Source organism: Onychostoma macrolepis, chromosome 12 (assembly GCF_012432095.1).
Source record: "Onychostoma macrolepis isolate SWU-2019 chromosome 12, ASM1243209v1, whole genome shotgun sequence".
NCBI lineage: Eukaryota > Metazoa > Chordata > Actinopteri > Cypriniformes > Cyprinidae > Onychostoma > Onychostoma macrolepis.
Window position 1 is genome coordinate 20820096 of NC_081166.1, and position 13834 is coordinate 20833929.

Genomic DNA, 13834 nt, shown 5'->3' on the forward strand with positions numbered 1-13834 from the left:
CATGCAAGTTCAAAGGCCAATTTAAAATGTCGTAGGCTACATAAAAAGTGCACAAAATCAGTATTTTGTTTAGGCAGTATTTGTGGCAGTCGCGAAATCATGTTTCATGTAAAACTGGTCTAAAAGGTGTGCATTTTTGCGCCAATGCATTGTTAAAGGTTCAGTGTGTCATGTAATATTCCCATATAAAACTTTTACAGCCAATTAAGATCAATACATACTTTATTAAACCACTTTGTCAAATTTAACGCATCCTGATGGAAGTGTCGAAATGCTGAATCAATTAATTCACTTCTAAAAAATAAAAATAAAATAAATAATAATTCACTTCCAACAGCGCTTAAAAGGAGTAGCGTCATACATATAGAGGGCAGAGCGTCACATTATTTAAAGGGGAAGTTCACACGTCAAAGAGTAATAAAAGAACTACTAGCTGCATTCTGATTACTTTTATTTTATATGCTAATATGCTAATATTGCACTGCCGCAACATGAATACTTTGCTTTACCTGTTTTCTGCATTGGTATGTAAAATGCGCAGAATGAAGTTCCAAATGTAGGTTTGGGAGGAGTCTCATCATTTTGTCCTGTCAATCATCATTGTGAGCCTATATAAGCAGCACTCACTGCACCACCCCATCGTCAATTCTTCCGGCATCCCTCCACATCTCCTCTATTTCTGTTATTGTCCCACATTGGGTTCAAGCCTCCATTAAGGACAGCAAGCCAAGTTTGTTTACCATTAACCATCAGGACTGGATGGGCAGGCAAACATTTAAGCACATAACCATTTTACCCTCCCACCAACCATGGTATGAATGATCAGAACAAATGAAAATTAATCAGAATGTGATTTATCATTTTAATTACTATGTGAAAAAACACAAAGATTTGTGAAACATTTGTTAAATTTCATTCTCTTTATTGTGTTATAGGACTTGATTTGACCACAATGTAGGTCCAATTTATGAACAAACTCTAGTGTCACTTTTTATTTGTAAGATATGTGGACAGTGACCTCTTCAGCAAGCACGATAAAACGATTGTAATCATAATGTTATTATATTTTTCATATGCAATTAGATATTATTTGTGTGATATTTGTAGGAAAGTATCTATAAAAACATTTGGTTACCTGATCTCAGAATAGACAGGCTTCAAGATTTACAAAGGTGAGTCCCAAAACCTAAACAATCTCAAACTGAACACCTGAAATTAGTGGATTTTGTCACAGGAAGAAGAAAATGCTTTCATTATTCCAGTATTTATTACCATTACATGTGTTTATTACCATTACAACTACTACAAGTACTAAATCTAAAATCAAGACAGCTGTTTTAAACCTCTTTTTATTTTACATTTTTTTTAATTCTCTCTTGCTCTATAACATTCTTCATTTTCATATAATAATAGAGATGTGTGCAACGTCTGCGTATTGTCTTCATTATTTAGTACAGCAGTAGACATCAATCTGCAGACTGTGGAGATGCACTGACTGCTGTAGTCGGCTGAGCCAGCATGGAGAACCAGGACGACATGGCTGATTTAGCAACGGTCAAAGCTCCACCTACTGACTGACCTAAAACAAAATATTGAAAGCCAAGTAAGAAATAATTGCTACAAAACCCAGTGTGGACAAAACATTCAACCAATAACATGGAATATTTGAGTAACTTATTTGAGTAAAAGTATTCATATATATATATATATATATTCTAGGGGTGTCAACGCTAACGCATGCGATTAATCTAAAAATGTTAACGCATTAATATTTTTTTTTAACGCAAATTAAGCGTTTGATAAGGTTTGACCCCAACTTCTTGCCGTCATCGCAGCACGGAATGTCATCTATCATTGTATGATAAGGGTACAATGAACCAGTGGACTATTTTCAAAATACAGTCGCAGGAAAAGTTACAGGGCCGTGGGTTGCGTTTTTCTGGGCTACTTTTATAATGTACCACGGCCACCCAAAGTGTATATAGACAAATAAAAATTAAAATAGATCCTTTTACTAATGTGTATTATACTTGGAATGTATACCTGGCAACTTAGAATGGAGAGGCGGTTGTAACATCACAAACAACATGAGTTTTAGCCAGAGCATACATATTAAGGCTTTTACACAGCAGAAATAAACTTGACAACAGCCACTATAGATTATATAAGATAACAAACACACGATTACGATAGGATATGGTTTGTATGTGATTTTCTGTGATGAATGTGTACATCTGAAATGCTAATTTGCACAGCTATATAAAAGGCTATAAATAGCATATTTTAACAACAGTAAATGACCAAATTCCACATGTGATCACAAAAGGAAGTTATTACAAACACTTGATGGTGGTAAATGTGTACTACAGTGAGGAAAATAAGTATTTGAACACCCTGCTATTTTGCAAGTTCTCCCACTTAGAAATCATGGAGGGGTCTGAAATTGTCATCGTAGGTGCATGTCCACTGTGAGAGACATAATAATAATAAGTTTTATTTATATAGCGCCTTTCCAGAGCTCAAGGACACTTTACAATAAACATCAGAAATGGGAGGAAAACATCGAACAATAAACAGAAAGAAAACAACATCAGAAATCCAAAGAGTAATATACAACATAAAACAAAGTAAACAGAGGTTAACTAAGAAAGATAACATTCTGAAAACAAGTGAGTTTTGAGCAGCGATTTAAATTCAGACAGGCTATTGGCAAGACAGAGTGATCTGGGTAGAGAGTTCCATAATTTAGGGGCAACAACACTGAACGATCTGCCCCCCATGGAAGAGAGGCGATATCGAGGGATGGTGAGAAGGCGAGAATCAGAGGACCGCAATGAACGTGGTGGAGAATAGGGGTGGAGCAGATTGCAGAGATAGTAAGGAGCCAGACCATTCAAGGCTTTAAAAGTAAGCAGGATAATTTTAAACTTGATGCGATAGGCCACTGGTAGCCAGTGCAGATCAGCTAGAATAGGGGTGATGTGGGCTGAGCGGCTTGGTGCAGTGAGAATCTGACGGCTGAGTTTTGAATATACTGTAATCTAGCAATAGTGGTAGCTGGCAAGCCAATGAAGAGGGCATTACAGTAATCGAGACGAGATGAGACAAAAGCGTGAATGAGAGTTTCTGCATCTTTGGTACTTATGAAAGGACGGAGCTGGACAATTCGTCGTAAGTGAAAAAATGCCAATTTAGAGAGAGTTAATATGATACTGAAATGAAAGAGATGGGTCAAACATAACACCGAGATTTCTGACGATACTAGATGGAGTGATTAGAGTGCCAGTAATATCACAAGTAAAGTCAGCGGGAACTTTGGTGGTAAGTGCAGGAGTACCAATGATGATGATCTCGGTTTTTTCCATATTTAGTTTCAGAAAATTAGAGTTAAGCCAAGTTTTAATATCCTGCACGCAAACAGAAATTTTGTCGATTTGGGTGGATAGGGAAGGCCTGCATGACGTGTAGATTTGGATGTCATCAGCATAAAAATGATAGCTAAAGCCGTGACGCTGTAGTATCTGACCCAGTGGTAAAATGTAAATAATAAACAGCAAAGGCCCCAGAACGGAACCCTGGGGACGCCTTGTTTCAGGGGCAGTAGGGGATCTGAAATCCCGAGCAGAAATGTAAAAGTGTCTATCATATAGATATGAAGAGAACCAGGAAAGAGCAGTACCAGATATACCCACAGCCGAAAGTCGAGAGATGAGTAAATCATGAGAGATAGTGTCAAAGGCAGAACTGAGGTCTAGTAACAGAAGTAACGATAGAGAGCCGGTATCGCAAGAGAGTAATAAATCATTAACTACCTTTACAAGGGCAGTTTCTGTACTATGTTTTGGACGGAAGCCTGACTGAAATGGATCAAAGAAATTATTTGCCACTAGGAAGGACGAAGCTGGGCTGCTACAGTACTTTCAGTAATTTAGCAACAAATGGCAAGTTTGAAATGGGACGATAATTGGATAAAACTGACGGATCGAGATTGGGTTTTGAGAACCGGGTAACTGCAGCGATTTTAAGTGACTGAGGAAAAGTAGTAGTGACATAATCTAAAAAAAAAAATCCAGAAATCACAATGTATGATTTTTTAACTATTTATTTGTATGATACAGCTGCAAATAAGTATTTGAACACCTGTCTATCAGCTAGAATTCTGACCCTCAAAGACCTGTTAGTCTGCCTTTAAAATGTCCACCTCCACTCCATTTATTATCCTAAATTAGATGCACCTGTTTGAGGTCGTTAGCTGCATAAAGACACCTGTCCACCCCATACAATCAGTAAGAATCCAACTACTAACATGGCCAAGACCAAGAGCTGTCCAAAGACACTAGAGACAAAATTGTACACCTCCACAAGGCTGGAAAGGGCTACAGGAAATTGCCAAGCAGCTTGGTGAAAAAGGTCCACTGTTGGAGCAATCATTAGAAAATGGAAGAAGCTAAACATGACTGTCAATCTCCCTCGGACTGGGGCTCCATGCAAGATCTCACCTCGTGGGGTCTCAATGATCCTAAGAAAGGTGAGAAATCAGCCCAGAACTACACGGAGGAGCTGGTCAATGACCTGAAAAGAGCTGGGACCACCGTTTCCAAGGTTACTGTTGGTAATACACTAAGGCGTCATGGTTTGAAATCATGCATGGCACGGAAGGTTCCCCTGCTTAAACCAGCACATGTCCAGGCCCGACTTAAGTTTGCCAATGACCATTTGGATGATCCAGAGGAGTCATGGGAGAAAGTCATGTGGTCAGATGAGACCAAAATAGAACTTTTGGTCATAATTCCACTAAACGTGTTTGGAGGAAGAAGAATGATGAGTACCATCCCAAGAACACCATCCCTACTGTGAAGCATGGGGTGGTAGCATCATCTTTGGGGGTGTTTTTCTGCACATGGGACAGGCGACTGCACTGTATTAAGGAGAGGATGACCGGGGCCATGTATTGCAAGATTTTGGGGAAAAACCTCCTTCCCTCAGTTAGAGCATTGAAGATGGGTCGAGGCTGGGTCTTCCAACATGACAATGACCGAAGCACACAGCCAGGATAACCAAGGAGTGGCTCTGTAAGAAGCATATCAAGGTTCTGGCGTGGCCTAGCCAGTCTCAGACCTAAACCCAATAGAGAATCTTTGGAGGAGCTCAAACTCCGTGTTTCTCAGCGACAGGCCAGAAACCTGACTGATCTAGAGAAGATCTGTGTGGAGGAGTGGGCCAAAATCCCTCCTGCAGTGTGTGCAAACCTGGTGAAAAACTACAGGAAACGTTTGACCTCTGTAATTGCAAACAAAGGCTACTGTACCAAATATTAACATTGATTTTCTCAGGTGTTCAAATACTTATTTGCAGCTGTATCATACAAATAAATAGTTAAAAAAATCATACATTGTGATTTCTGGATTTTTTTTTTTTAGATTATGTCTCTCACAGTGGACATGCACCTACGATGACAATTTCAGACCCCTCCATGATTTCTAAGTGGGAGAACTTGCAAAATAGCAGGGTGTTCAAATACTTATTTTCCTCACTGTATTAATCTCATAAATTGTCTTATGAAGCATGATGCTAATATTAGCTCTAATGCACCTGCAGAACAGGTGCAGTTCTTCTTCATAATGCATTTTGTCATAATACTTCACGTAAGGTCGCAAGAAAATGTTTTGTTGTATTTATTTAGAAATACTTTAATAATAGTTGGTTAAATGTATACTGGGATTGAAGCGATGTGGCTTGGTAAACGTTTTATTGCCAGTATAAAGACTGATAATGGCTGAATAAAAACAAAAGAATAATGATAAAAGGATAATAAGGATTATGTCTCATACCTGGCAGAAGTGTTCCTTAAACTAGTTTGTCATGCATTTCTTTATTTCAACACATTTACAGGTAAATCCTTGTAGCATTTGGACCAATCAGACACACAATTTTGCATTTGATTTAACAAATCAATTAGTTATTAGATTAACAAATAGTCACAGACCCCTCACCCAATACACATACTCGGTGCCAGTAGGTCTGTCAATGACTTCAGGCCCCCGGTTCCATGGCAACCCATCAGATAACACTAGTTCCCTTTCAGTCGGTCACTCCGAGTCACGTCGGGTGACCGACGAATTGGGATCTCGCTTAGAGAGACCAATCCACTTCGAGTGTAACTAAACGAGCCAATGCACATTGGCATGCAATTATTGCATCCAGCTGCCGCTGATCACAGCGTGAGTATAAGTAGGCAGCAGGTGCAGCGCATATTCAGCTTTTAAGCCCGGAGCCGGCGGTTACATCGTTCTGCTCCTGACTTCTGCTGACGAGTGAATTCAACAAGTTGAGCACGCTCTATGGAAGACTCTCGTGCTGGTGGTATGGCGCTACAGCGGCGGTGGTTCTTCCCGTGTCGAGTGGATTGCACTACCCCTTGTTTGTGTTGCAGGCGACCATCTCCCCTGTGTGCTTCAGCACGCTAAAAGAGCTTTTTCCCTAAAAGAGCATTCACGGGTGCGTCTTTTTAAAGACGACGTTGCATCTGGCAAACTTGACGTTATGTCTTTGTAAAGACGAGTTGGGTCTTGCTACAGACAACGTGTCACCCGTGCGTTCCTCAAGGTACCTGTGTCCCAGACTGGCCTCTTCGGCGACGCAGTCGAGAACATGGCCCAGCAGTTCTTGGCTGCACAGGAGCAGACTGAGGCGATCCAACATGTCCTGCCCCGGCGGGCAGCTGCTGCCTTCACCCGTCCGCTGGCTGCAGCGCCCCAGCCTGCTCGTCGCCGAGGGCGGCCCCCTGCGTCAGCTTCCGCTCCCGCACCGCATCCGCAGCAGCCTCCAGAAGCGGCGCCGTGTAGCTGGGCGTAGGCAGGCCGCCTTGGACCCCGTCAAACCTGGCCAAGAGGCCCGGGACGGGCGACCCAGAGAGAGAGGGAACTGCTTCGGGAGATGGTGGATGCACCTCTCTCCCCCCCGGAGGAGAGCCGGGTGGAGAAACCTTTTGTTTCAAAAAAAAAAAAAGGAAGAAACCTCGACAAGAGGCGGTTGTCTCTGTCTCTGGGTCCCAAAAGGGCATGGAGAGTTATGGACGGACCAACACCGTACCACACCCATCCCCTCTCTCGCCAGTGAGCAGGAGCAGCTGTGGGCGGTTCGAGAGTGCGACCAATCGTACTACTCACGCACCCTCTGCCAGAACGCAGGTTGGTGTTGCACACACACTGACCCCGCTTCGGACCGGCAACGAGACGCCCGAGCCGGGTCCCTGCGTTCCCCTTCGCTGCCCCACTGCGGGTACGTCGGTGGCTCCGTCGGTGCCACTTGTGCGGTTTCTGGGAGCCTGGCTAACGCTTCCCAGTCCGTCTCGTTGGCTCCGTCAGACCATCAGACTCGGCTATGCGAATCAATTCGCCCGGCGTCCTCCCAAGTTCAGGGGCGTCCACTTCACTTCAGTGAAGGTAGCAGATGCTCTTGTCATGCGTGCAGAGATCGCAGTCCTACTGGCGAAGGATGCGATAGAGCCGGTCCCTCCAGCCGATATGAGGACGGGGTTTTACAGCCCTTACTTCATTGTACCCAAGAAAGGCGGTGGGTTGAGACCAATCTTGGTTCTGCGCATCTTGAACAGGGCCCTTCACAAACTTCCGTTCAAGATGCTTACGCAGAAACGCATCTTCGGGTGCGTCCGTCCCAGAGATTGGTTTGCAGTGATCGACCTGAAGGACGCGTACTTCCATGTGTCGATCCTTCCGCGCCACAGGCCATTCCTGCGGTTTGCGTTCGAGGGACAGGCATATCAGTACAAGGTCCTGCCCTTCGGGCTGTCCCTGTCGCCCCGTGTCTTCACGAAAGTTACGGAGGCAGCCCTTGTTCCCCTGAGAGAACAGGGCGTTCGCATTCTTAACTACTGGCTCATATTGGCTCAGTCTCAGGACCAGTTGTGCGAACACAGGGACTTGGTGCTCTGGTACCTCAGCCAGTTGGGCCTTCGGGTCAACTGGGAAAAGAGCAAACTCTCCCCGACGCAGAGGATCTCTTTTCTCGGTATGGAGTTAGATTCGGTCAACCAGACAGCACGCCTCACACAGGAACGTGCTCAGTCAGTGTTGAACTGCTTGAATACGTTCAAGAGCAGGACGGCGGTCCCACTGAAACAATTTCAGAGGCTCCTGGGGCATATGGCAGCTGCAGCGGCAGTCACACCGCTGGGGCTGCTTCATATGAGACCGCTTCAACACTGGCTCCATGGCCGGATCCCAAGGTGGGCGTGGCAACGCGGCACTCACCGGGTCCAAGTCACGCCGGCCTGCCGCCAAACCTTCACCCCGTGGTCAGACCTCTCGTTGCTCCGGGCAGGAGTGCCCCTGGAACAGGTCTCCAGGCATGCTGTGGTTTACACGGATGCCTCCACCACCGGCTGGGGGGCCACGTTCGACGGGCATGCAGTGTCGGGGGTTTGGACGGGCCCCCAACTGCACTGGCACATAAATTGCCTAGAGTTGCTGGCAGTACGCCTGACCTTGAATAGCCTCAAAGGGCGCTTACGAGGCAAGCACGTGTTCGTCCACACGGACAACACTGCGACCGTTGCGTACATCAACCGACAAGGTGGTCTGCGCTCCCGTCGCATGTCGCAACTCGCCCACCACCTCATCCTCTGGAGTCAGAAGCATCTGAGGTCGCTTCGGGCCATTCGCATTCCGGGCTTGCTCAACCGGGCAGCCGATGAGCTGTCACGAGCTGCGCTCCCCGGAGAGTGGAGACTCCATCCCCAGACGGTCCAGCTGATTTGGAGACGTTTCGGACTCGCTCAGGTAGACCTGTTCGCTTCTCTAGAGACCTCTCATTGCCAGTTGTTTTACTCCCTGACCGAGGGAACACTCGGCACGGACACACTGGCACACAGCTGGCCGCGGGGCCTTCGTAAGTATGCGTTTCCCCCAGTGAGCCTTCTCGCACAGACACTGTGCAAGATCAGGGAGGACGAGGAGCAGGTCCTGCTCGTGGTGCCGTACTGGCCCACTCAGACTTGGTTCCCGGAACTGATGCTCCGGGCATTGAGATGCTACGTTGACAGGACGCAAAGCTTCAAGACCTCAGACCAGCTCTTTGTTTGTCACGGAGGCTGGCAGAAGGGGAATGCCGTCTCTAAGCAGAGGATGGCCCACTGGATAGTGGACGCCATCACCCTGGCTTATCAGGCACAGGGTGTGCCCTGCCCGTTCAGGTTGAGAGCTCACTCTACTAGAAGTATTGCATCCGCTGGCTCGTGGCGCCTCACTGGCAGACATTTGTAGAGCTGCGGGCTGGGCAACCCCTAACACGTTCGCTAGATTCTATAGCCTCCGTGTGGAACCGGTTTCCTCCTCTGTTCTCACCTCAAACGGGTAGAAGCACTGAGAGGCCCCGGTTTCGGGTCGGCTTGCTAAAACTGCTCCAGAGAGTCCGTTGGTAGACCCTGTCGAGTTCCTCCGTCCCCTCGGTAGCCAGACGTGGCGGAACGTCTGGTGCCAGGCCCTCACTCGATGAATCCATGAGAACCGGTAGAGGGCTGGGTTCCATATATATTCCATAGATTGATGATTTATGACTCCCCTGTCAGCGTTGATTGACAGGTTGTCATATGTCAAATGTGTACAGGGTCAGATTTATGACCTGATTTATGGCTATATGACCCCTCTGTCACTCTGTCTGTCATGTCACTGGGGTCCTGTCACCCCTGACTGACATGTTAGATCTGACATTTGATAGATTTATGATTGGATTTATGATGTTTTTACCTCTCACCTGTGCCATGGCATTTTTATGGAGTTCCTTCCTGACCCGTTGCTAACATCCTGTGGTTCAGGTGTTGGGTTCTTCCTGATTGTGGAAAAATGGTTGAGCAAAGGGTGTGTATTGTCACCTTAACAGGATCGATGTTTGTTTTATCTATATGGTATATGTTAATGCCTAGGCAGGGGTTCTTCCTGATTTTGGAAAAATAACTGTGCAAAGGGATGCGTATTGTCACCTTAACAGGATCAATGTTTGTTTGATCTGTATGGTATATGTTAACTCTCTGGGGTCGGCTGTATCGCCGGCGATACTAACTCGGTTTTTTTAAGATCAGTGCAAAACACACTAAAAATACTCTGTTGATTTTGGACACACAAATAAGTGTTATACATCAATCGCAACTGTTAAGTGTCTACTTTTATGTGTACACTCACAATAACAACACAACTTTGTGCTTTTGGAAAAATAAGAAAACAAACAGGGTGTGCTCTCTGTCTTCATCTCCGCAAACTGCTTTTAGAAAGGTGTCACTACATTCTGTGATGAAGTAATCTGTATGAAACCAACACGATGTTCAGTCTTTCCCGTCTAACTCATTGTCTAATGAAATCCCGCCCCCTCGCGGCTCGTGCCGTTCATATGTAAATAGCCACGTGGGACGTGTGCACGTGCAAACGCCCAACACAAACAAAGAGCGAGGAGATCCTCATCGCGGCTACTGTTCGTTTCTGGAAGAAGACGCGCCAAGTAAAGGCAGGATTTCCCTCGAAAGAAGAACACGATTTCATCCAGTAGAGGAGATCAATCTGATGAGTAAGTAATGTTTCTTTTTTGCATTAGTTAACGTTTTATTGTAAACTTGAACATATTTACTAGTTGGGTTTTTCCCAAACGACAACATGATGAATGCTACACATCTAAGAATGTTTAGATCATGTTTATTATTAATACTCTGTTCACAAATAGATTTTAACAGTGTGCTAAACAATAATAATTAGTTTTTCAGATATAAAATATCCTTTTTTATAGTACAAAGTACATCCTTTTATTGTACAAAGCATGCTTGAGTCTGTGGCTACAGAATCATATCATAGGCTACTATAAAATCATACATACTAGACTATATGACTACAAAATCATTGTTGGGTTTTTCCCAAACTATAATTCCTGACTACAATGTTTGAAATCGTGTAAAACATTTTGAATATGATAGGCAATTGTATTTAAATTTCTTACGGCGCGATGATGTTTTCATGCTCTATATAAAACAATAAAAGTAATATGAGTGTACACTGTAACATGATGAATGCTACGAGTCTAAGTATGTTTAGTACATGTTTATTATTAACCCTCTGGGGTCGACAAACGTGTATACGAGTTTTGAGGCAGATTTTCCTGATAAGGCCGAAATGAGCTTGAATTACTCTGCCATTTTTGATCATACAGATAAGAGCAATACACCATTCGAATCTGTAAGGGGTCTACTTTTATTTGTATACACTCATAATAACAACTAAACTTTGTGCTTTTGAAGAATAAAGAAAACAAACAGGGTGCGTTCTCAGTCTTCACTCTCTCCGCAAACTGCTTTTTGAAACACGTCACTAAAATGAACTGTAATTCAGCAAATACTTCACACAGAGACATGAGAAATATATCTATAGAAAGCTTGACATGTCTACTGTTAAATGAGGTAAGTCTTACCAAAAACAAATATTCTGTGATAAAGTAATCCGTATGACACCAAGGACATGTCCAGTTTTTCCGTCTGCTCTCATTATCTCTAATTAGATCCGCTTGGATCCGCACGTCTCATGTCTCGTCAGCCCCGTTACAGTGTGTGTGTGTGCAATTAATTAGTTAATTTTATTTAAATCAATTGACAGCACTAATATATATATATATACACACACACACACACACACACACACATATATATATATATATATACAGTGGGTATGGAAAGTATTCAGACCCCCTTAAATTTTTCACTCTTTGTTATATTGCAGCCATTTGCTAAAATCATTTAAGTTCATTTTTTTTCCTCATTAATGTACACACAGCACCCCATATTGACAGAAAAACACAGAATTGTTGACATTTTTGCAGATTTATTAAAAAAAGAAAAACTGAAATATCACATGGTCCTAAGTATTCAGACCCTTTGCTGTGACACTCATATATTTAACTCAGGTGCTGTCCATTTCTTCTGATCATCCTTGAGATGGTTCTACACCTTCATTTGAGTCCAGCTGTGTTTGATTATACTGATTGGACTTGATTAGGAAAGCCACACACCTGTCTATATAAGACCTTATAGCTCACAGTGCATGTCAGAGCAAATGAGAATCATGAGGTCAAAGGAACTGCCTGAAGAGCTCAGAGACAGAATTGTGGCAAGGCACAGATCTGGCCAAGGTTACAAAAACATTTCTGCTGCACTTAAGGTTCCTAAGAGCACAGTGGCCTCCATAATCCTTAAATGGAAGACGTTTGGGACGACCAGAACCCTTCCTAGAGCTGGCCGTCCGGCCAAACTGAGCTATCGGGGGAGAAGAGCCTTGGTGAGAGAGATAAAGAAGAACCCAAAGATCACTGTGGCTGAGCTCCAGAGATGCAGTCGAGAGATGGGAGAAAGTTGTAGAAAGTCAACCATCACTGCAGCCCTCCACCAGTCAGGGCTTTATGGCAGAGTGGCCCGACGGAAGCCTCTCCTCAGTGCAAGACACATGAAACTCCAAGATGGTGAGAAATAAGATTCTCTGGTCTGATGAGACCAAGATAGAACTTTTTGGCCTTAATTCTAAGAGGTATGTGTGGATAAAACCAGGCACTGCTTATCACCTGTCCAATACAGTCCCAACAGTGAAACATGGTGGTGGCAGCACCATGCTGTGGGGGTGTTTTTCAGCTGCAGGGACAGGACGACTGGTTGCAATCGAGGGAAAGATGAATGCGGCCAAGTACAGGGATATCCTGGACGAAAACCTTCTCCAGAGTGCTCAGGACGTCAGACTGGGCCGAAGGTTTACCTGCCAACAAGACAATGACCCTAAGCACACAGCTAAAATAACAAAGGAGTGGCTTCACAACAACTCCGTGACTGTTCTTGAATGGCCCAGCCAGAGCCCTGACTTAAACCCAATTGAGCATCTCTGGAGAGACCTAAAAATGGCTGTCCACCAACCTTTACCATCCAACCTGACAGAACTGGAGAGGATCTGCAAGGAGGAATGGCAGAGGATCCCCAAATCCAGGTGTGAAAAACTTGTTGCATCTTTCCCAAAAAGACTCATGGCTGTATTAGATCAAAAGGGTGCTTCTACCAAATACTGAGCAAAGTGTCTGAATTCTTAGGACCATGTGATATTTCAGTTTTTCTTTTTTAATAAATCTGCAAAAATGTCAACAATTCTGTTTTTCTGTCAATATGGGGTGCTGTGTGTACATTAATGAGGGAAAAAAATGAACTTAAATGATTTTAGCAAATGGCTGCAATATAACAAAGAGTGAAAAATTTAAGGGGGTCCGAATACTTTCCGTACCCACTGTATATATATATATATAGACAGATAGAAACCGTAACCTATATTTATATGACTAAGCAGCATTGGGCAAGTTACTTCCAAAATGTACTGCATTATACATTACTAGTTACTGTCTTTTGAAAGTAATTGGTTACATTACAATATTACTGTCTCTGAATCATAATGCGTTACACTACTTTTTAGTTACTTTCACCAAAATATGACTAAGCATTCTAAAATGCTAAAATGTAGTTTATTGCTGCTCATCATTATACATCCAGAGGGTGATGTGGTCTACTATAGCATTAAATTATAAAATCATATTTAGATATTACATTCAGAAATAATACCGGTTAATAAAGCAGAATGTTATAATGTACAAACAATAAATACAATAGCTAGCCTATTTTGAATGGTATTCAGAACAAAACAACAATGAAAAATATAAGTTGCTAAACAAGCCAAAACAAATTAATTGAAAGTGAAATTGAAAGCAAACGGCGTTGTTCTCTCTCATTCAGCACAAATCCAAATAAATATTT

The 13834-nt window shown here is 43.5% G+C and overlaps 1 protein-coding gene across 4 annotated transcripts in view; it reads right to left on the reverse strand.

Moving 5' to 3' along the window:
• Nucleotides 1-842: 842 nt before the first annotated feature.
• Nucleotides 843-13834, reverse strand: part of avl9 (AVL9 homolog (S. cerevisiase)) — a 120070-nt gene continuing 107078 nt past the window's right edge. For 3 of the 4 annotated variants that reach the window (XM_058793454.1, XM_058793453.1, XM_058793452.1), the window contains one exon: nucleotides 843-1579. In XM_058793454.1, coding sequence (XP_058649437.1) covers nucleotides 1467-1579 — 113 coding nt within the window. In that variant the 3' untranslated portion in view covers nucleotides 843-1466. The remainder of the gene's footprint in view (nucleotides 1580-13834) is intronic. The other variant, XR_009273665.1, reaches the window with a different exon arrangement.